This window comes from Abramis brama (assembly GCF_963993115.1).
Source record: "Abramis brama genome assembly, chromosome: 17".
Taxonomy (NCBI): domain Eukaryota; kingdom Metazoa; phylum Chordata; class Actinopteri; order Cypriniformes; family Leuciscidae; genus Abramis; species Abramis brama.
This window is the reverse complement of record NC_139979.1, coordinates 7,391,891-7,417,385: the sequence shown is the minus strand read 5'-3', so window position 1 is coordinate 7,417,385 and position 25,495 is coordinate 7,391,891. Positions and strand designations below refer to the sequence as shown.

The 25,495-nt window shown below is 35.3% G+C and overlaps 1 protein-coding gene across 2 annotated transcripts in view; it reads left to right on the top strand.

Annotated features, from left to right (window-relative positions):
* Window positions 1–352: 352 nt before the first annotated feature.
* Window positions 353–25,495, top strand: part of rundc3b (RUN domain containing 3b) — a 29,326-nt gene continuing 4,183 nt past the window's right edge. Inside the window, exons 1-10 of one of the 2 annotated variants that reach the window (XM_084088237.1) lie at window positions 353–557; window positions 4,382–4,497; window positions 6,145–6,278; window positions 9,248–9,333; window positions 10,666–10,755; window positions 11,073–11,153; window positions 11,272–11,443; window positions 15,125–15,282; window positions 20,366–20,512; window positions 21,560–21,687. In XM_084088237.1, coding sequence (XP_083944363.1) covers window positions 463–557; window positions 4,382–4,497; window positions 6,145–6,278; window positions 9,248–9,333; window positions 10,666–10,755; window positions 11,073–11,153; window positions 11,272–11,443; window positions 15,125–15,282; window positions 20,366–20,512; window positions 21,560–21,687 — 1,207 coding nt within the window. In that variant the 5' untranslated portion in view covers window positions 353–462. The remainder of the gene's footprint in view (window positions 558–4,381; window positions 4,498–6,144; window positions 6,279–9,247; window positions 9,334–10,665; window positions 10,756–11,072; window positions 11,154–11,271; window positions 11,444–15,124; window positions 15,283–20,365; window positions 20,513–21,559; window positions 21,688–25,495) is intronic. The other variant, XM_084088238.1, reaches the window with a different exon arrangement.

Sequence of the window (25,495 nt, the reverse complement as noted above, 5' to 3'; positions counted from 1 at the left end):
AAACATTTAAATATATTACGTACAAGGATTGGTTTCTACCATGGAAATGGAAATCTTCCTCATCAATATCTATAAAATGGATTATTCGAATCTTTGTAGTAATCTGTGATTGGTTAATCCACACCAGCGCTGAGAAAAGGAACAGGGAACACGTGACATAGCCGTCCGTTTTAGACGCAATCTAGATGGTTAATTTTGCCTGGAAAAAAATTACTGAGAGATTTTACATTTAATTAAAGATGGAAAAAAAAACTCAAACGAAGAGTTAAAACAAGCGAATTAATTTTTAAACCCACTAAACCACGCCTATCTTTGACACCCATTTCATGCTAATTGCCATTCCACCCTCTTATTCAATTTCCATGGCTCCAGTGAGAGTCATTCAGCTGGAGACTGATCCAAAGCATCAGAAGAGAGAAAGACGTGAGGATATAAACTGCTGTGCATCAGAAAGAGACGATCATGGCATCGATAAATCTCGGGTTTAACGGGGCTCGTAAAAAAGCAGCAGCGCGGATCCGAGCCGTAGAGAGGAGGAATCTGATCACCGTGTGCAGGTAAAATCTGATCACACACACATTCATCATCTGGCACACTGACTGCAGCATACCGGCGGCACAGAACATGTGTGATGATGTCATTGTTTTTTGTTGTTGCAAGTTTGTTTTCGCAAATTGCTGATGGGCTGGATCAGGGTAGATTAGATGATGTACTGCGCACAGGAGCGCTGTTCTGAGATCTGTCATCAGATCATCGCGTCATTTAGATGGAGTCTATAGAAAAAGTACTAGGGTGAATGCTAATATACAGTGGTACTGACTTTACATTGTGCTACAAGATAATTTACTCCAAGAAGCCGTCTAAAAACGTTTTACAAGGGTAGGCTATATGTTTTGTTTTTTTATTCTACAATGGAGCCATGTCCAAAATACATGGTATTGCAATATGTCCAAAAAAATAAATAAAATGAAATAATAAAATAAAATATAAAATAAACCAGACCACTATTTGGTTTTATATTACAAAATAATTATAGCTTGTGACGATTGAGTCTTAAAGGGATAGTTCACCCACAAATAAAAATTCTTTCATTAAAGCAACACTAAGTAGGATTTTTTACCTTCAAATAATGTTTCCAAAATCGTTTCAGTGGTTCATCAAGTCGTAACAGGGTGAAAGGCACTTATGCCACCGCTTTGCGGTCCTTTATCTGGTATATCCACGCTATGTAAGATTGCCAGATCGGGTCGCGTTTCTGTAGTTCTAATGAGACATAAGAAAACTACAAATTTGACTAGCTTTACGGCAAGCGCTACAATAGTCATTATTTTGTTTTTCTTCGTTTCTGATGTCGCAATACATCATACTTTCATAAAATCATGCATCATACTCTACCTTGTCTGTGGTCATTGTTGATTCCAAAGCTGGTGCTGGATAAACAGCGAGCGTGCGCGTGCGACAGTAGGATGCGGTAGGCTAAATTATTTACGACAGCGGTAATGGACAATTCCGCTTCCAACCTGTAGGGCAACCGCAGAGGAAAAGTTCCTTGGTGTTGCTTTAATTACTCACCCTTTTGTCATTCTAAACCCGTAAGACTTTTGTTCATCTTCGGAACACACCCTCCGTTGACAGCTACGCAACTGACACTTTGACGGTTCAAAAAGTTCATAAAAAAATCATAAAACTAATAGCCTACATATGAAATTAGTGGTTTAGTCCAAATTTTCTGAAGTAAATTGATCGCTTTATATGATGAAAAGATTGAATTTAGGCTTTTATTCACATATAAACATTCATCAACTCAAACATCAGTTGAGGTAATCGGAAGCTCAAGCATGTTAACTTGACGTGTGAGAACCAATGAGGTTCATTCTCGTGTTACGCAGCTCGTTTCATCTTCCGCAAGAACCAATGAGGTTTGTTTTCGTGCTTCAAGCATGTTCGGTTGAGCTTGTTTATGTTCGCTGATCAATGTTTGAAAAAAGTACTGTGGTGAATGCTAATAGACCACAGTACTATTTATTTGTGTTCCAAAGATGAACTAAAGTCATACGGGTTTGGAACGACATGAGGGTGAGTAAATAATGATTTAAATAATTGAAATTTTTGGGTGAGTTAACCCTTTAACAAAGATTTTAACAATAAAGGGTTGATTTATGCACTACTAATAAAATATGTGAAAATAATAAAGTAGTTTAATTTTTTTTTTTACCTCAGCAAAAAGCATGCTTCTACCTAAATTTGAGCAAAACTCCAAAAACGTACATGCATTCCATTCAGTGCAATTTCCAGCTAAAACACAATTAACAATTGTTTAAGAAATTTCTGCAAATGTGAAATAAAATCCGTATTCCGTTCTGAGTGTAGCTTTTCTCTCTTTTTTTCTTTCTTTTTTTTTATATGTCATATATTGTCTTTCCACCACCTTTTGAAATAAGTAATGTCAGTGGTACTTGCTGTAGGACTTTCCTTGAGTCTAGGATGGGTAACACGTCAGAATCATAACATTTGTATATAGTTGAATATGAATAATTATGTTAATATATCTAATTAGGCAGTGGTCCACACAGGGCAAATTTGAAGCAGGAACAGCATCAGTCTGAACACAAATGAATGTCATACCTATAAGGGGGCACAGCAGGAATCGGCCAATCGAAAGGCTCGGAGTGTGACGTAATTTGTCTACACAATCACAGTGAGACCGAAGCTCACGACTCAGACAAATAAAGCCATTTTACTGTTTGTGTCTGAGGAAGAAAGAACAGAGGAACAGATAAGCAAAATCCCTTTCCTCTCTTGTTTATCCTGTGATATCTGATCCAGAGTTCATTCAGGACTGAAATAAATGACCGCTGGTCTATCTGAGTGATAAAGCTGCCTGTGATGTTCAACGAATCATGAAATGAAGTGCACTTTGTCAGAAAGTCTTGAATGAAGTCTTAAATGCTCTTAAAATGATCATGAAACATCAAAGTCCAGAGATTTTGGGACCTTCTCAACTGAAATGTCAGGCTGGTTTAATCTACGTTAGATGTCACAGGATGGCTTCTTGAGACATTCAATTTTTGGAGATGGTGTTATGAATATCAGATTTAATATTCTCAGTGTGACCTTTCATCAGCTTATTGAGATAATCTCTCTCTGTGCTGTTGTGTATCATTAAACATTTTAAGCAGTAATATGATACATTGGTGTCACATGACCTCATTACATTGCATATTTAATTTTAAATAACTTTTGGTAGTCTGATCAAATAAAACTCATTTATCACATTGGAAATGGAAGGTCAGCTTGAGCACAGTGCATTGTGGGATACAATTTTTTAAGTATTGTGTTTTGCTGCTGAAACTTTGCATGCTATTCTGAACGTAATACCTCTCTTTGCTCAAACATAAAAAAGGTTCATTTTAATTGGCCATTTTCTATAAATGTTGCCATTATCACACTGTCAGTGTTATTTTTGCATTATTTATTAATATTTTGAATTAACTTTTATCATAAGACTTACACACAAAAATACACACATAAGCTTTAAGGTATTTGCAAATCCTTGGCATATAATACTGCTGTGCATTTCATAATAGGTTTGGTTTTTGGATTACGTAAAGATAATAGTTAATCGTGTCTGGTTCAAACATCTTTTTTCACATTTGCTCTGTGTGTTTTAGAAAGAAAATGTCAAAAATGAAATTATCTCTGAAATGACATTTGCATGGAGGCTGTTGGGTATTTGGAAGTCATAAGGAGATGCATTAAAGCTGCCAACAATGAAAAGGACAGTCATTTATGCCATAATTACATCTAATGAGATCGTAATGAACGGCTGTAATGGTGCTCCACACAAAACAAGATATCTCCTTTGACTCTTAAAAAGCTTTATTTTAGGGTTTTACTGGACCAAAAACAGTGATGTTATTGTTAACTAAAACTATTAAAAAAAATATTTTGTTAACTGAAATAAAGCTGAACATAAATAATACTAAAATAACACTGCCAGATCATTCTGCTCATTCAAAATGTACAAAGACATTCGACTGACAATTGATTTTGGTCGAGTGTGATATTACAGTGTTATAAAATAGCCAAATCTGTTATTAGACTGAATTTTTATATCCATATTTTACATGCTGAATGAAATACATTTATAATCAATATTTCTCTCGCTTCCTATTGGCATAATGGGATTGTTGCATTTAAATATGGCCAAATCTTAAAAGGCAGCATATTAAAGTTTGTTAGTGTTTTACTGTATAAGCTGTTTAGACATGTTTGTGTGAGTTTAAGCTGTATTGTGCAGATTTCTATCATTCTCATGATTTTGTGTGTGTGTGTGTGTGTGTGTGTGTGTGTGTGTGTGTGTGTGTGTTTGAGTATGCAGGTTCTCAGTGAAGACCCTCATTGATCGCTCATGTTTTGAGACGATAGACGACACATCTGCTGAGTTCATCAACTTTGTCTCCATTTTAGAACATATTTTGAGCCACAGACTGAAAGGTGAGGCAGAAAACACACACACACACACACACACACACACACACACATGTCTGGTTTACTATCTTTGTGGGGACTCTCCATAGACTTAATGGTTTTTATACTGTACAAACGGTATATTCTATCTCCTTACACTAACCCTACCCCTAAACCTGCCCATCACAGGAAACTTTCTGCATTTTTACATTTCCAAAAAAACTCATTCTGTATGATTTATAAGCTTGTTTACCCATGGGGACCTCTATTTAGGTCCCCACTGTGACACAAGTCCCCATGAGTCTGTGTGCATTCAGGTTGAAGTCCCCACCGGGATAGAAAAACAGGTACACACACACACACACACACACACACACACACACACGCACACACACACACACACACACACACACACACACACACACACACACACACACACACACACAAACACACATACACTGTCTGTATTTCACTCTGAAATTATGAAGGGCATTTTATCTTGATCACATTTTTAGCAAACTGAACTGGACCTGATATTTAACCCTCAACTATATAATATATATATATATATATATATATATATATATATATATATATATATATATATATATATATATATATATATATATTCTTCATTTGTTCTCTATGGCTTTGGCAATTGTAGTTATAGATAACTATAGTAGCATGTAGTTTGTCTTAAGTGTTTTTTGCTGTTGCTTGTATATTGCATATAGCAAAATAGACCTTATTCAGAGCAGCGCCATGACAGAAAAAAAGCGGGATAGACTGAACGTGTTTTCAATGGCATCTGCTTTAAAAATATTTTAAAAGTTCCTAGATTACTTATAATTTTCCACAACTCATCTTGTCTGGAATTTTTTGTCCACTGACATTTCTTGGAAAGACATTTTTGCAGTGTTTCGTCAGCAGAACAATCCAAAAACGCCTTAAATAACAGTACAACCCACTGAAGAGATGCATGTCTATCCCTCACAGCCTCACTTTCATTCCAAAGATGATGCTGCTTTGAACAAGGTCTATTGTTGATGTGTACATTTTAAAAACAGAATAAAAAGTTGATTATCAAGTTTTTTCTTTTTTCTCTTTTAATGAAGTCAAAGCTGATGCATGTTTCCTCAGCTGTGAGATCAACATAATAATATCCCAACACACACATAATCTGAATAACTGTTGAAATGAGTTTTGCCAGAAGCTTCACACACACGGTTACTGATGCTGTGAGGCATGCTGCTAAAAGTCCCACACCTACAGCTGATGTAATGAGGTATAAATACAGCATAGAGTCTCATTTTGGGTTAGAAGAGCTCAGAAGACTCTCGCTACATGGCAAAACAGCTCTCATTTGCATATCGCTGATTTTCAGTCTTTCAGCTATACTTGATCTCTCTCTATGTTTATGCTCTCAGAAACATCTTAAAAGGCTAAAAATCCCCGTGAAGCTCGTCTCTTGTCTGATTCACCCCTTTCAATTACTAGCTCAGATATTTACCCTCAATGCCACTGCACCAAAACATAGTGCAACTGGATGTAATCAAAATAAAAAACAGTGTTTGTTTTTCTAGAATAGTTTTGCATCTGAATTAATGCATAATTGTTCTTGTATAAGCAAACGGCTTTTTCACTGACTGTAGTGTGTGTGTTTTCTCTGTGTAGGTCAGGTCAGCTGGTTTGGCTACGAGAGCCCGCGCAGTTTCTGGGATTACATACGTGTGGCGTGCATTAAAGTCCCACACAGCTGCATCCACAGCATCGAGAACATGGAGAACGTCCGCAGCTCTAGAGCAAAGGTCAGGACTCGCATGTCTGTATTCAAAAGTTTGTAATAATTTTTTTTTTTTTTTTTTTTTTCATTTATTTGATGAAAAATACAGTAATATTGTGAAATATTATAAACATTTTGTATATACTATACAGGGATACTGTATTAAAATACGTTAAACTTTTAAAAAACATGTTTCTAGACCTTGAGCTCCATGGTTCAAAGCGCCAAATGCGGGTAAAAATCGGTGTTGAAACGGTGTTAATCGCCCGAAAACAGCTCGGAATTTGGATTTTTCCCACCTCGTTCTTGGAAATAACGTCTGGAACGCCACTCAAAATCAGACATTCGACCTGTGAATTTGGGGTACATCGATCAACCCCAATTCTATCGAGACGCGTCATTTGACGTCACTTCCAAGATGTCGGCAAGTCCTGCTTTTAATGAGCATAAATGTAAAAACAAACTTTAACATTAGACATTACGTTTATGTAATAATACGTTTTCGTCAGCTGTTTTCAAAGCGATTTTATGTTGTTTTTTTCAGTTTTTGCCATAATTGACAGAAAAACAATGATATGCTCTTGTTGTGTTGTGGCGACATCACGTGAAGGCGACGTCTTATTGCCTGGAACTCATTGAGGTTTAATTTGGGATATTTCCACGTCCAAACTCGTCTGAAACGCAGCATTAGTGCGATCATCAAATCGCATATTTCAGTCAAAATAAAAGCACAATGGTTTAACACTTGAAAGCAAAGAAATTAAGGCACCCATCAATGTTAGTATTGTTATATTATTTTTGTTCTGTAAAATAAAATAATAATGATAATAATAATAATTGTTGTTCTTAATAATAATAACAATAACAATAATATAACAATTGTGTTAATTTTTTTAATATAACATATTGTGTTATAATGTATTATATAATTATTATTATTATTACTATTAAATACTCAATTTTTTTATTTTACAGTGCAATATTATTTATTAAGATTTTGAATTAGCTTTTATTTTTATATTTTCAGTTTTTGTTTGAGTAATTTTGTTATGTGCTTTTGTAATTTTTATTCGGTTTTTTTATATTTCTGTTAAAGGAACCGTATGTAAGAAATGTATTTAAATTAATCATAAAATGGCCCTGATATGTCATTAGACCAGTGTTACTCATTGCGCGGCTCGCGAGCCTCATGCGGCTCGCCAAGCTTTAATTTGTGGCTCGCATGGCGGTAAATAATACGGTGATATGATAATGCATTCACTACAGATGTTTCATAAAAACATTAATAACAAGTAGGGCTTTAACATAACCTTTTAAAAACTCAAAGTGTCAGCTCTATTACAAATAATTTCGATCGGATTGAAAGGGGTGGTTTATCGAGAGAACGTGAAAAAACTTGATCGACTGAAAACCGAAACTGAAAGGACGACGTATGACGCGCTGAACGAGCTGTTCTCCTGATGAATAAAATGAGTGTCCTGTCATTCTATAATTCTCCTTTCACTCAGCATCTGTGAAGTAAAGCAGGACAACGGCTCACCACAGTCCTTGTTTCAGATAATCATACAGACGACTGGTTTTGGGCATTTTTACTGCATGATAAATACAAACAGCACGGCACAACGGTTCATATGTTCATATTCCGATTTGAATCTTTTGATTTATAAACGCGCACATCAACCCGATCATGTATCACATCACGATGTTTGTTTAGCGTTCATGTAAACTACAATACATTTAGATTCATCAATCGAAATGAATTCAGTCCGACTGAAACAAAAGTTGTGCATGTAAACATATCCAGTCTCTGCGGAGTTGCCAGTTATGGCGGTCTTTCCAGCTCTTAACGCTGCATGTGCTCTTGGATGGTTAGATAGGCCTACAAAATGGGCTAAAGCCTGGAACACACCAAGCCGACGGTCGGCCGTCGGGCAGTTTCCGTGCGTCGGCCGACTAAATCTTCTCAGTGTGTTCCGCACCGTCGGCTGAAATTGGTCCTCGTCGGCTTTGTAACGGCCGATTCGACATGTTGACACCCTTTTGTATTTATTGCATTGCATATTGTATGTTCAGGGGTGACAGATTGATAGGCAGACATGGTATTCATGACTGGATGTAACTTTTGATACTTTGCGGTAAAATGGCTCTCCTACTGACTTTGTCCTATCAGTGCGGCTCTCATGAAAAAAATAGTGAAGACCACTGCACTAGACATTAAGAAATCATGTTAATTTCAAATACTTATATCACTGACAACAGTAGTCCGGCCAGGATATTGTCATTTAAAAGTGATAGTTGCAGCCCTCAACTGATGTTGATGTTGTCATGTTGTGTTTTGGCCTGATGCCCCACCCTCCACCTATCTACCAATCACGAAGTCAGTAGTGTTTCGGCATCCGGGTTGCCAGCTCTGCTCTAGTTTAAAGCTCCTTGTAGCAGCCTACGTTCCTGCTGGATCCTGCAGCCTATCTGGCAACCTCGAGTCAGGGGGGAGGGGGAGGGGATACACTGCTCTACAGTAATTTGAAAGTGATTGCAGTACCAGTTTTGGCCACAATCTTACATATGGTTCCTTTAAGCTTTAATTTTTATTTATTACAGTTTATGTTAGTTTGTTGCCAATGCAACTGCGACATTTAAAAATTTCATTTTAGCATTTAAAGTTCAGTTTGTTTTTCATCTGATATTTATATTTTATTGTATTTAATTTCATTTAATATAAGTGATTTTTAATAGTAACACTCACATATGATCACAAAGTGTACACAAACAAAAACCAGAGGAAATAAGACCTGTCCTGTTTATATCTGGTATTATCATCTGTCTTGTGTGATCCGATCACAAGCGATCGGCTATGGCAGATAGTCGGCTCAAATGTGTTTCCATACTATCAGGGATAAATGGGTGTCTGCATCTTCACTCGGTTGAATTACTTCCGTTTTAAAGGCTTTTGTGGTTGACAGGTAAGAGCAACTCTCTCGTTCTCTCTCTCAGGGTCGTGCCTGGATTAGAGTGGCATTAATGGAGAAGCGTTTGTCTGAATACATCTCTGCAGCTCTGAGAGACTTTAAAAATACAAGGTACTGTAACTTTACGCAGCACTCACAGACACACGCACTGAGACTCTCATTTGATTGCAGGCTGATTGTGATAAAATCTTTCTACAAAGTCAAGTGTTGTCAAGCTCTCCACAACACTCACTGTTTAATCATGGCGACATCACCAAAATAAAAGCAGCACCATATGGCAAAAAAACGTAAGACAGAATTTTGAGTCAACAAAATTGCATTGTGCCATCAATAATTCTTCCTTGTATACCAGTTTAATATGCAGAGACATCTAAAAGTTAGCCATATTGCTTACAGGTGAAACTCGAAAAATTTGAATATCGTGCAAAAGTTCATTTATTTCAGTAATTCAACTTAAAAGGTGAAACTAATATATTATATAAACTCATTACATGCAAAGTGAGATATTTCAAGCCTTTATTTGTTATAATTTTGATGATTATGGCTTATCAGCTTATGAAAACCCCAAATTAAAAATCTCTGAAAGCTTTTTATGCGAGTTTGTGGGCGGGAACAATGGAAAAACTGTTTGCCTGAACAGTCGGAGATCTGAGAAAACGGTCAATATTTTGGAAATTCTTTAGAGTTTGTTTTTGGTGCTGAAATGATATATGGTTCTCATGATCTTAGAAAACCTAAAAAATATCACATTTACAATTTGTCATTTTAGTCATAGAAATTGATAAAATATTAGAATATATGAAAATTCTATTGTGTATATAAATGTTTTTAAAAAAAATTTTTGCTTGTGATATTGCTCTTTGTGAATACATACAATTTACATTTTTTATGTATTGTTTTTTATAGAAAAAAATACACAACCGTTTGGGTCTGTAAAAAACAGCAATCTTGTGAAATATTATTACAATTTAAAGTAACTGTTTTCTATATAAATATATTTTAAAATGTAATTTATTGCTGTGATGGCAAAGCAGAATTTTCAGCATCATTACTCCAGTCTTCAGTGTCACATGATCTTTCAGAAATCATTCTAATATGCTGATTTGCTGCTCAAGAAACATCTATTATTATTATCAATGTTGAAAACGGTTGTGTTGCTCAATTTTTTTTTTAGGATTCTTTGGTGAATAGAAAGTTCAATGAACAGCATTTATTTGAAATGACAAACTAATTGAATAACAATTTAATTTCTTTGTCACCTTCAATTTAAAAGATTAATTTCCCAAACTTTTAAACGGTAATGTGTCTCTCTAAAATTATTCAACAAATAAAAAAAAGCAAACAACTACAAAATCATGGACATATAACAGTGCTGCTAATTGTTCTTCTCTGGTCTTCATCAGTTCTTATGTGCTGAAGATCTGTCTTGTGTTTGTTTGTCAGGAGGTTTTATGAGGAGGGGGCTATAGTTCAGGGGGAGGAGGCGGGGCTTCTGGCAGATACACTGATTGGACTGAATGCCATTGACTTCAGGTACGTTCATGTTCATTCACTTCCTTTCAGTGGGTGGCAGTGACATGTGGCAGTGACATTCAGCTGTGCCACAGCAGGACAGGATGTTGATCATTTATTAAATGGGTGGCTCTCCATAAACACCTGCTGACATGAGCCGCACACACTCTTATATACACACACACACACACACACACACACACACACAAATACAGATGCCGAGAACAACCTCTGTATTGTTTTGTAGGATCATCACATCCCGTAATACTCTCCCACAGTTCTCATCTAATAAAGTGCATTTGTTGGCTTATGCTGAAATTCTCATCTTCAATTGACAGTTTCTGTCTGAAAGGGGAGGTGCTGGATGAGACCTGTCCCGTCGTCATTGACTACACGCCGTACCTTAAATTCACACAAACGTAAGAGTGCCACACAAAAACACACTTATAAACATGCTGGCATTGCCCACATGCTTTAGACCTTCTTAATGCATGCGATTTTTATATCATATATATATACATTGTGTGTGTGCTGTAGTTCTGACAGCATCAGCAGCGACGAGGAGGAGATGAGAACGCTGGGTAGCAGCGGCAGTGAAGCAGGCACTCCTGAATCACACATGGCCGCCAGTCTGATGGCCGATCAGAGCACCTGGTACAGCAAGAGCAAAAGACTAGAGCAGAAATACAGAGTCGTGCTGGAACAGAAGGTGAGGACGGTTACTAATCATACTGCTTCTGCTGTATTCAGCATGTATAGTTTACTTTAGTATGTACATGATCCACTACATTTGCCAAAATTCATAGTTCACAACCAGAGCACGCTGTGAGCTTCCCTTTCCATTTGTCTTGGTTTTCACTGGCTGTGCATGAAAATCTTTCAAGCATTCTGCGTTAAAAAATGTCTGCGTTTATTTGATCAAAACTTCAGAAATGTTATTATAAATATTTTTACAATTTAAAATAACTGTTTGCTATTGTAATATATTTTAAAATGTAATTTATTCTGTGATCAAAGCTGAATTTTCAGCATTATTACTCCAGTCTTTAGTGTCACATGATCCTTCAGAAATCATTCTATGATGATGATTTGCTGCTCAATAAACATTTATTATTATTATAAATGTGCTGCTTAATATTTTTGTGGAAACAGTGATGTATTTTTTCAGGATTTTTTTGATGAATAGAAAGTTCAAAGGAGCTTAATAATATTTATTTGAAATAAAAATATTTTAATAACAATGTAAAAGTCTTAACTGTTATTTTTGATCAATTTAATGAATCCTTGCTTGCCGAATAAAAGTATTAATATCTTTTAAAAAATAAAATCTTACAGACCCCAAACTTTTGAATGGTAGTGTATACACTGATTCAGATTCTGTACTGCCTTTACAGTGTTTATTATTATTACTTATTAATGCTAACTGCTGTTGAACAAAAAAATCATCATTTTAAGTTGTTTTAGATTATTGAATATCAACAAAAGGCTAAAATCTATTATTTTTTATCTTCATCACTCAGCCCATGCTTATGCATGTGTTGTTAAAACCTCATTATTTAATCATTTAAATCCGTTTTTTAAAACCTTTTTATGTTACAAAAGTCTTATTCTTTTTAAAATTGGCATAAAAAGTTAAGTTACATTTCATTCCCCCGAGTATTCTTTTTTGACACATTTTCTGATTGGACAGCAAAAAAAGCAAACGATTTGTTGCAGGCTGTTTACATACTTTTTATTTTTATTTTTATTTTGAATAATGTCATATAGAATATATACTGTGCCATATTCAGAAGCAGTAACTATGGAAGTAAAATAATGTCAAATGTTTTTGAAATAAAAAGCCTGTTGAATTGCACTACTTGAAAAAAATAGGCATTGCATTAACCATGCTTGCATTTTAATGCATTGTATTTTTAGGGCTTGCATTTTTATGGGCTGAAATTCAACATGGTTGAATATTTAAGCTGTGAATATTTCAATTAAAAACATTTAAAAACACCTTTTCATTATTAAAAATTCAATAATCCATATTCACCATTCATATTTCACTTCCAAAATATTCAAACTGTTTAAAAATACAACCTATAATATTCAACAGGCAATTTTCGGTCCATTTTATTTCGCTTTGCAAATTCGCTTCCACAAATTCAGTGGTTCAAATTCGACAGTAAATTCAACATTGACGTCCAGGAACTGCAGGAAAAGCAGTAGATTGCCGAGCATACTCTCCATCTGCTGTTAGTCAACCTCACCAGCAGGGGGTGCAAAAGCGCGTGTTGTTGACGAAGACCAGCAAAATTAGAGCAAGTCATTCATTCATAAAACTCATTTACAGCAATGCAAGTATTTGTGATTATTATGACGGCTGTTTTATGTTAAATTCAGTGCCTTCACGGTTACTTTTCCTGTGTAGCCTACATGCATCTTTCTCTACTGTGAACGAGATTATTATTATGTTATTCCCCGATGCGGATATACAGATCCAATGTTACATTTTTGAGGTTGACATATATTTCTCTTGGTTGTTTAGTTGCCTTAACTTTATATTGTGGCGATGTGCTGCATGCAGGCTATTAGGGTTTCCCTCAATACTTCAGGATTCCCCTGCTGGACATATACAACGCTTAACGTAGGGGACTACAGTGAGGTAAAAGACCAAACTCGCAGGCAAGCAGATGGACTCAGAATAACGCGCAAAGCTGAGCGTTTCCCAGTGATAGACTGGCATAAAGATGGCTTGATGTTGGACATTCGCACATTTAGGGACCGTCTCTAAAGTGTATACGACTTTGGTATACACGTTTCTAACTCCGATAGCATTTGAATAGAACGACTTATAGTCATAAAACCAACTGTAAAGTGTTCATGTAGTGTCAGGCATAATGCACACCCTTTGGATTTTTGATATTTATTCAAATAAATTTAAGTTTGCTATTGAAGTTAGAAACGTGTATGCCAATGTTGTATGCAACTTTAGAGACGGTCCCTAAATGTGCGAATGTCCAATGTCAAGCCAATTTTACATTTAGTCATTTAGCAGACGCTTTCATCCAAAGCGATTTACAGTTAAACTAACAATATGACAACAATATGCAAGTGCTATGACAGTTTAAGCTAATGCAATACACGTAGGCATACTATATATATATAGAGAGAGAGAGAGAGAGAGAGAGAGAGAGAGAGAGAGAGAGAGAGAGAGAGAGAGAGAGAGAGAGAGAGAAAATAGAATAGAATAGAATAGAATAGAAGAGAAAGTGTTAGTATTAATTGATCAAGTGTTGATTTTATGCCAGTATGTCACGAAACGCTCAGCATGAAACTTTGCGCGTTAAGTTCATATTCTGAGTCCATCTTCTTGCCTGTAGCCTATATAGTAGCCTACAGCCTACTTCCCCAATAAGGTGCAAGATTGGTCTTTCATATCACTGTATTAGTCCATTAAGCGTTTTGTCCCAACGGAAGGGGAATCCTTGAGTATGAGGTATTGAGGGAAACCGATTATAATCCCGTTCATAGAGAAAGCTGATGTAGGCTACACGGAAAGTAACAATGAAGTTATTGAATGAAACATAAACACAGCTTTTGTGTGTTTATCATCTTTTCTGCATATACTGACACAGATAATCATTTCCATTTTATGAATGAATGTCTTTGTCAACAACAAGCGCTTTTGCACCCCCTGCTGGTGAGGTCGACTAACAGCAGATGGAGAGAATGCTCGACAATCTACTGCTTTTCTGCAGTTCCTGGACGTCAATGTTGAATTTACTGTCGAATTTGAACCACTGAATTTGTGGAAGCGAATTTGCAAAGCGAAATAAAATGGACCGAAAACTGCCTGTTGAATATTATTGGTTGTATTTTTAAACAGTTTGAATATTTTGGAAGTGAAATATGAAAGGTGAATATGGATTATTGAATTTTTAATAATGAAAAGGTGTTTGAAATGTTTTTAATTGAAATATTCACAGCTTAAATATTCAACCATGTTGAATTTCAGCCCATAAAAATGCAAGCCCTAAAAATACAATGCATTAAAATGCAAGCATTGCTAATGCAATGCCTATTTTTTTTTTTCAAGTAGTGCAATTCAACAGGCTTTTTATTTCAGAAACATTTGACATTATTTTACTTCCATAAGTAACCTAGTTTTCCATACCCTGTGTGCTGAACTTTGAATGTTAAACTGAGTGCTGTTTCTAGTTCAGTGATTCTCAGAGCTTCTGATTTTAAGTATCTAGTCTGACACCCTCAAATCAGGTCATGGGGTCTGTATGGTCTGTACTGATGAGCGGATGAGTTCAGTCAGGTGTGTTAGATAAGAGAGACATCCTGGGGGGATGACCATGAAACACTGACACGGATTGCATTAACTATTCTAACTGTTTAGGGTTATCTGGAGGAGCTGGTGCGTCTGAGGGAAGCTCAACTGTCAGAAACTGTCTCTCAGAATAAATCTCTACTTCAGCGGCTCACAGACACGGAAATCAGCCACAAACTGGAGAAAAAGCAGCTGGAGATCATCATACTGGAGCTGCAGGATCAGCTGTAAGTTTGAACTGGAGTTATTTTAGTATTTTATATATAGTATTTCACTATTTTATACTGAATACATGTGTATATTAATATGTTTCCTCTGAGGTGGCAAGGGAGGCAGTGTCTCCTCAAAAAATTGGATGAGAAATTAATCCATACAACAATGCAAATATTACAAAATGTGACATTAAAAAATCGTTACACGTTTTTCTAAAGAACACTGTCCAACAGTGATGTTACAGCGGGTCTTCATGTCTCTCTTGCCTCCCCTGAGCCCATTGAGTTTTAACAGACCCCCTAAAGTGTGCGGTGGGTTTAGTGGGGGGTAATTGCGAATGAATGGGGGAAAGTCATATGAGAGGACGCAATGCCTTCATCGTGCTATGATTGCATAAGATTCGTGTGATAAATCCCACCTATGTCACATCAAAATCAAACTTGAAATGGCCTGAAAGCATGATGACTGCAGGGATTTTTAGTAAGCAATCAGTTTGGGGAAATTAAAGAAACATCTTCGTGTTTGTCTGTGATCATTGTTTACCGAGCTTCAAAACTGATGATCCGAAAATAAGTTGACTATTAAAAAGAACAGCTGAACATCAGTTCACAAATAAAATGTTTTGTTTAAATTATTACAGCCTTTAGATATTATTTTGGAATAAATGTATAAATGCTTAAACACTAACTTGATGAGATTTATGCTTGGTTTTGATAAAAAAAGAACAATTAATAACATTGTTAATGTAGAAATACAGAATAGAGTTGTATTTAGTTTTTTTCTTCTTTCTTTTTGATCTTATGTATGTATTTAACCAGGAAAATGTGACAATATTAAGTATATCTGGGATATGAATTTACATTTGATTTATTAAAAAACTGAGGACTTTGCCTCCTCATTTCAGAACACCACTGCACACCACACACACACACACACACACACACACACACACACACACACACACACACACACATACACACACACATACATGTATATAAAATGTTAATTATTTTAACAAAAAAAGGGGGATCATACAAAATGCATGTTATTTTTTTTATTTAGCACTGTCCTGAATAAGATATTTTACATGAAAGATGTTTGCATATAATCCACAAGACAAAATAAAAGTTGAATTTATGAAAATGACCCCGTTCAAAAGTTTATTTACCCTTGATTCCTAATACTGTGTGTCGTCTTAGATGATTCATGGGGGGTGAAAACTTTTGAACAGGATGAAGATCATAGTTTTTCATTTAGTACTGACATTCAGAAGCTACATACATGTTTCCCAAAAGACAAAATAAATACAATTGACCCTGATCTTCAAAAAGTTTTATTCTGGAGCATCACAGAATGTATATTCAGCTTTTATTTTGGGCAGTTTTACTGCTCAGGAAAACAAGGGACTCGTGAACAACCACTACAAAACAACAAAAAAACAGTCGTAGATCATCTAGGTAACGACACATTATTAAGAATCAAGGGTATGTAAAATATCAGGTCATTTTTATAAATTCAACTTTTATTTTGTCTTGTATCGTTTATGTAAAATATCTTATTCATGACAGTTCTAAATAAAATAAAAATAACATGCATTTTGTATGATCCTTCTTAAGTTAAAATAATTAACTTTTTGCAGATTCTCCAAGGTGTAAGTAAACTTTTGAGCATGACTGTATATGCTTTTATTTTTATACTTCTAGTTTTAATTTCAATGAAATATTTTTGATTTTGCTTTTGTGTCTCGGCACATTTTGAATTGAATGATTAAACTTGTGGTTGGTTAGTGAATATGACACTGGATTTTGCAATGAAATGCTGCATGCAATAGTAGTGCAACTGTTTAGTAAATTTACCTTTGTATGTGTGATTCGTGTTCACGGAAATATGCTGTTGCAGGAGGGGAAAGTTGGTCTCCCTGTGAAGAGATTTTTGCATTTTTCATGCAGTTATTATGCTGTTCATTTAATTTAGTTGCACAAGATGCTGTAGCAGAAGAACACTTAATCTTTAGCATTTTCCATGGCTGCAGAGTGTCAGTTCGGATGATCTCTGAATGTTTCCGATTCGTTTCTCCTCTCATTCTGTCAGACAGCTGGAGTTCACGGTTCAACTGAGCTCTGGAGAGAAGATAGACCAGAGCAGGGTTGCTATGGAGACAGACGCAAATAAGTTAATAGATTATTGCAGCATGTAAGCGGGGAGAGGATTTGATCGATGAGAGAGGGAATGAATGAAAGAATAGAGGAAAGGAGAAAGAATGCATTTGTTTTCATGTACTTTTTTTTTCTTGGCTCTCATTCTTACAAATCAAACTTCTATGAATGCGCTTATACTATGTTGTGATTTTAAGTCAAAGCCAAACATTATCATCAAGCACAACAGGGGAAGTGTCACACTTTTACTAAGCGTGGTGTATTAAAGAGCATGATGAAGAATATTAAAGTAAACAGACTTTATTAACAGAGGAAACATTTCATCAAACTCAACGTAGGCATTATTGAGAACCGACAACCAAGAAGAGAACACAGGCAAATGAATACTGAGAGCAAACAAAAATGATAGGTGTGACAAATGAGGGACTGATGAGTAACCATAGTGACAAACTATCTATCTATCTATCTATCTATCTATCTATCTATCTATCTATCTATCTATCTATCTATCTATCTATCTATCTATCTATCTATCATATTTTTAAAAAGAAATTAATACTTTTATTCAGCAAGGATACATTAAATTGATCAAAAGTGACAATAAAGAAATTTAGAATGTTTAAAAAGATTTCTATTTCAAGTAAATGCAGTTTTCTTTAACTTTCTATTCAGTAAAGAATCCTGAAAAATATTTATTGAAGTTTCCACAAAAATGTTAATCAGCACAACTGTTTTCAACATAATAATAATAATAATAATAATATAATGATAATAATTATACATTTTTCTTGAGAACCAAATCAGCATATTAAAATGATTTCTGAAGGATCATGTGACACTGAAGACTGGAGTAATGATGCTGGAAATATATCTTTGCATCACAGGAATAAATTACATATTAAAATATATTAAATTAGAAAACAGTGATTTTTAAATTGTAATAACATTCCACAGTTTTACTGTTTTTTTGATCAAATACATTTTTTGAAAATACAGTAAAAAATGATTTCTGACCCCACACTTTTGAAGGGTAGTGTATACTATGCAGTGTGCAGTATACTAGTTAGAATTCCAGCAAGATCTAGTTTGATCTGGTCGTTGATGGTAAAGGATGGCTTGAAGTGTTTTAATTGGATCATTAAGGTCATTCGCTGCATTAGAACAGAGTCTTCAGTCTGTGTCTGGCAATAGCTGCTTAGATCTGGTCATAAAAGAGAACATTTTAAACAGTTTATGTTGTTTATGGAAGTCTGTCTCTGTCCATGTGAAGCTGTTTGTGTTTCACTGCATCAGCTGCAGAGGTCCATCTGGCTGAATCAATACAGAGAGCCGCGAGTGTTTGCAGACCGCCATGAGTGATTTTTCAGCTGAGTAGTCACTTTGGAAATCCAATTGCTGATGATAAAGACATTTTTTATGGATGAGAATATTTTACATTAAATGCCATGTTCCAGATTTTGATCAGTGACTTGTGAATGAAGATGGGTTATATATATACACACACTCACCACCCACTTTATTAGGCACACCTTGCTAGTACCAGTTTAGACCCACTTTTGCCTTCAGAACTGCCTTAATTCTTCATGGCATAGATTCAACGAGGTGCTGGAAACATTCCTCAGAGATTTTGGTCCATATTGACCTGATAGCATCATGCAGTTGCTGCAGATTTGTCGGCTGCACATCCATGATTTGAATCTCCAGTTCCACCACATCCCAAAGCTGCTCTATTGGATTGAGATCTGGTGACTGTGGAGGCCATTTGAGTTTAGAGAACTCATTGAAATGTTCAAGAAACCAGTTTTAGATGATTTAAGCTTTGTGACATGGCGTGTTATTCTGCTGGAAGTAGTCATCAGAAGACGGGTCCACTGTGGTCATAAAGGGACACGGTCAGCAACAATACTCAGGTAGTCTGTGGTGTTTAAACGATGCTCAATTGGTACAATAGGTCCAACGTGTGGCAAGAAAGTATCCCAGACACCATTACACCAACAGCAGCCTGAACCGTTGATAAAGGCAGGATGGATCCATGCTTTCATGTTGTTTACACCAAATTCTGACCCCACCATCTGAATGTTGCTGCATGAATCGATACTTATCAGACCAGACAATGTTTTTCCAATCTTCTATTGTCTGATTTTGGTGAGCCTGTGTGAATTGTAACCTCAGTTTCCTGTTCTCAGCTGACAGGAGTGTCACCGGTGTGTCTTCTGCTGCTGTAGCTTCTACTTCAAGGTTCGACATGTTGTGTGTTCAGAGATGCTCTTCTGCTTCAAGGTTCGACATGTTGTGTGTTCAGAGATGCTCTTCTGCTCCAAGGTTCAACATGTTGTGTGTTCAGAGATGCTCTTCTGCTTCAAGGTTCAACATGTTGTGTGTTCAGAGATGCTCTTCTGCTTCAAGGTTCGACATGTTGTGTGTTCAGAGATGCTCTTCTGCTCCAAGGTTCAACATGTTGTGTGTTCAGAGATGCTCTTCTGCTTCAAGGTTCAACATGTTGTGTGTTCAGAGATGCTCTTCTGCTTCAAGGTTTAACATGTTGTGTGTTCAGAGATGCTCTTCTGCTTCAAGGTTCGACATGTTGTGTGTTCAGAGATGCTCTTCTGCTTCAAGGTTCGACATGTTGTGTGTTCAGAGATGCTCTTCTGCTTCAAGGTTCGACATCTTGTGTGTTCAGAGATGCTCTTCTGCTTCAAGGTTCGACATGTTGCGTGTTCAGAGATGCTCTTCTGCAGACCTCGGTTGTAACGAGTGATTATTTGAGGTACTGTTGCCTTTCTATCAGCTGAACCAGTCTGGCCATCCTCCTCTGACCTCTGGCATCAACAAGGCATTTCACTCACAGAACTGTCGCTCATTGGATATTTTTTCTACTTTTTATACTGCATTTTCGTCTTTTTAGCACGGTCTCTTTAAATGTCGATGTTTGTTCCCCCAGGACGGTGCTGAAGAACCACGACATGCGCTCCAGACAGGAGCTTACCTCGCACCTGACAAACCAATGGCCCTCACCTGGCACCTTGGATAACAATGCTGTTGCATTGGACACGCTCCTGTACAGGAAATGCACAGGACCATGGGAGGAGTATGTGCTTCCTGTTTTTGTACTTAATAAATGTATCCTCTCAGATTATGCACATCCTTATGAGAAACATGAAGCTTCATACCACAACTCATCTAATATTGAATTCCAGTCAAGTTCCTCATGGTCAGCGAATGATTCAGGAAGCATATGATTCATTTAGCTCATGTCTGCAGCTCTCAAGTCCCATTACAGTATTGGCATACTTCCTATAGTTATCACTCTCATGTATTGATAACCTACAGAGGGTTATTAAATGGGTTGATCTAATTGTAACCCAAACTGGTAACAGTGGTATTTCCAAATATTTTATTTCATTATTTTTATGACAATTAAGCACATTTCCTCCCAAAGTTTTCATTACTGTCATGTGTTTAGACCTTTTTTAAAACTCCCTTTATTTTCAGTGAGGATTCTTGTTAGATGTTCATTACTGAAATGTATTATTTTTATTTAAATCTTTTTATAAGGCATAAATACTACTTGTATAATTTATACACATTTAATACAATTTATATACACAACTGTTTTATATAATTGTTTATATTTTATATATTTTATAGTCCATCAAAGAAAACTTCAGGATGACCATGGCACTCTTTCGAATTAAAAAGCTTTTATTATCAGATGGCTACATACAAAAAATCTAAAAACTCCATATATATTGGACTTTGTTTATATTTTATATAAAAAAATATTTTTAATATAACATTCTAAAAACATAATTTATATATATAAAAAAATAATATATTAGCTATTTAATTTCTATATTAAATAATTGTTTATATATTATAATATGTAAAAAAGTATTTTTAATATAACATTCTAAAAAATGTAATGCAGTCACATTGTAAATAATCTTAAAAATTTGTATATACAATTTTTAACTTTTTAATTATTTTTCATTTAAATTTTTAATATTTGTATAATAAATATTAGCATAATGTTTATATTACATCATGTTGTAAGAAATCTTGATGTTTTTAAAATAGATTTTTTTTAAGCAAAATGTAATTTTTCATATTTTATAACCCGTGAGTGTGTCTACAGGAAAAGCTTCCAGAGTTTGGAGCAGCTTTCTGCAGATATGAGTCTCTCTCAGACGTCTCTCGATCCAGCACAACTAAACCCTCACAGTCTGGACGGCAAGGCAGGACTCACACACTGGCACAGAGAAGGTTTGTGATGTGTGTTATGAGTCAGCTATGGTGACATCATTCTCTGATAACGAGCTCTATTATAAATGATGTAATTTCTCAGTGGAAGGGCCCTTACACCACCTGAGGGAAGATGATAGCACCCCTTCCTCAATATTTGTCAGAATCTCATGAAAAAAATGGGAAAAAAGGAAACTATATTCTGCTCAATGAAAATAAAACACATTTGAGGACAATTAAGATTTTTTTTTGCATTGTGATATAAATTTTTGATTAAAACATTTAACATAGACCCCCAAATGACATTTCCACTTTAAATTGTTATAAACCTTGAACACTTCGGAGTACAGACTTTGGTAGACACAGACACAAAAAATGTGAAAGTTTAAGTTCATGAAAATGTATAATATATATTTTTTTATTAACAAATATATATATTTTACAAAACATGTTTTACTAAAACTGCAAGAAAATCAAAGTTCTGTTCCAAATTTTAGGTTGAAATCTCAAAAAATGTGCTTTCAGTAAGATTTTGTTTGGGCGCAGTACCAAACGTTTCCACTAGATAACATCCAGGCTCCGTTGGTGGCCATATAAAGACATTCCATAATGGTTTGAGTTATCTGAACCATATATTTCCATAATTTTCATACAATTTATGAAGTAGACAACCTATTCAGAAGTAGTATGGACAGTATTTGATTTAAATTTAACCTCTAACAAACACATAAAAGACGTGGAAAAAACACGGATGCATGTTATAGCTCGCCGCCGTATCACAAATGGAAAGTCTATAATTTCTTTCTTTATATTTAAAACATTTTCAGACTTTTTTTCTCTCAAAAAACAAACCGAGTTTTCTACCAATATTTCGTGATTTTTCATGTTCATCGCCATTCAAAAAATAAAGGCCTGAACACACCTTATGAGTCTGAAAATATACTTGTTTCAAATTTATAAATTACTGTACCCGTGTCATTTGTGTTGTACATCAGACACCAAATATGAAAACCAGATCTCTTCGCTCTCGTATAGACTTTTGGCTAATCTCTAAATCTATTGACATTCGCAATACCTTTGTTGATATTCTTCCAACACCCCTAACTGACCATAAGGCCATTTTTATAAAAATTAAACTCTCTGTTAGCACTTTAAATTGTATTAAACCATCATATTGGAAGTTAAATAGTTCTCTATTATCTCATAATAACGTTAAGCTAAAAATAAACTATTTCATAAACCATTATTGGGAAAAAGCTGTGAGGGAACGCTCTTTTAGTAATAATTTGGAGATATTCAAATTTGATATTAGTAAATTTATGAGAAGATATGGGAGTGAGCTTGCCAAGCTTAGGAAAGCTGAGGAAGAGGCAGTTGTTAGTGAAATTGCTGCCGTTACGCAGGGGTCCCCTGAAAATCTCTCAAATGCTGATGCTGCTTTGCTTTGCAAATTACAAAACCAGCTTGATGATATTTACAAACGTACAGCTGAAGGTGCCTTTGTGCGATCTAGGAGGAGATGGATGGAGCAAGGAGAACAAAATTCTGCCTACTTTTTCAGGTTAGAGAAGTCTAATGCCACTTATAATAGCTTGTCTAAACTCAATGTTGATGGTATCGTTACGGATGACCCCAAGACAATTTCTGATTATTGCAATAATTTTTATAAGTTATTATATACCTCTAGGTTCGATGAGGATGATACATCCTCTTTTTTAGACTCCATAGTTGATCTGATTACTATAGAGGCAGATGACAAAAATCGGTGTGACGATCCAATTTCCCTTAAGGAAATTGTGCATTCTATGAACCCTTAGCTCCGTTCCTTGCAGAAGTTTATGCAGAGAGTATTCTGAAAACATCTCTTCCTCCTAGCTTGACACAAGGTGTGATTACTCTAATTCCAAAACCTAAAAAGGATCCACTTCTTATTGAAAATTGGCGTCCAATCTGTTTACTTAATACAGATTATAAGATTCTAGCTCTAATTTTTGCTCAAAGATTACAGAAAGTCATGAGCTATTTAATTGATGAATCTCAGTCTGGATTTATAAAAAATAGGCACATTTCTAATAATATCAGATTCATTTTAGACCTCCTTGACTATTCTGATTTGATTTCAGAGGAAAGTTTTATCTTTTTTTTTGACTTCCACAAGGCTTTTGACACTGGAGCATAATTTTATTTTTCGTTGCCTTAGGAAATTTGGCTTTGGTGAGTTTTTTAATAATGCCATCAGGACACTTTATACTAACAGTAACTGTTCGCTGAAATTTAGTTTCGGTATGTCACCTAGATTCAGTCTTCAGAGGGGTATCAGGCCCTATCTCACCCTATCTTTTCCTCCTTGCCACCCAGGTTTTCTCTCATTATATGAATAAAAGTGCCTTGAAAGGGATTCTCATTGCAGAAAGGGAAATAAAGATCAGCCAGTTGGCAGATGACACTGCTCTTTTTTTAAGAGATGCCTCTTGGGTCCCGTTTGCAGTCAGTACTGTTGAGAGATTTTCTAAAGCTTCTGGTCTTTTTTTTAATTTGTCTAAATGTGAACTACTTTCAATTAAAGAATGTAACCTAACTATAATTAATAATATTCCAATTAAAGATAAGATATCTTATCTAGGTATCTCTATATGTAAAAATCAAATTGATAGATGTGCTTGTAATTTTTCCCCTATTATGGAGAAAACCCAAAGAAAATTAAATTTATGGCTACAGAGAGACTTATCTATGAGGGGAAGAATATTACTTGCCAAAGGGGAAGGTATCTCCAGACTTTCATATGCTGCTCAGTCGCTCCATGTGGATAACAACACTATCAAAAGTATTGACAAAATGTTATTTAAATTCATATGGAAAAATGGCATACATTATATCAAGAAATCTGTTGTTTTAAATTCTTATTTAGATGGTGGCCTCATGTTGTTAGACTTTTGTACATTCAATAATACTCTTAAAATTAATTGGGCCAAAAACTTTCTCAAAAATCCTACCTCTGTTTGGAACTTCATTCCACATTATATTTTCTCCAAATTTGGTGGTTTTAATTTTTTATTACTTTGTAATTATAATGTTGAAAAAATACTAGCTAAATTATCTAAATTTCATAAGCAGATCCTTCTTGCCTGGTCTCTGATATACAAGCACAACTTTTCTCCTCATAAATATTTTATATGGAATAACCGTGATATTCTGTATAAAAACAAATCTCTTTTCTTCCAGCGCTGGTTTGAGGCTGATATTTTGCTTGTAAGTCAGTTGTTTAATGCACATGGCCATTTATTAAATTATGAAGAATTTCTTAATCGTTTTAACATTCCCATTACCCCTAAAGAATTTGCTATTGTTTTTGATACCATACCATCTGGAGTTATTAGACTGTTTCAGCATATCCCCTACCCCTCTTCTTTACCTCCTTTAGATCCTAAAGTTACAGTGGTGGGGAAATATTGCTTTTCATCCTCTTCTTCTAATAGATCAATTCGTCAATTATTTCTTAATGAAAATGTTTCTATTCCAAATGTCACTGTTTATTGGAATGCTTTTCTTCCCAATATTGTCTGGAAAAAAGTCTGGCTAACTCCAAATAGATACTTAATTACTAATAAGATAAGAGAAGTTTCCTTTCGAATTATCCATCGTGTATATCCCGTTAATACTTTCTTAAAGAAATTCAAGGTAGATGTTAATGCAAACTGTTCTTTTTGTGGACAGCACCCAGAGACTATAGTGCATTTGTTTTGGCTTTGCCATTATTCTAAATTGTTATGGAAAGACTTTTCCCGTTTTGTTATTGAAAACATTGATAAGGATTTTTCTCTACTTTGGG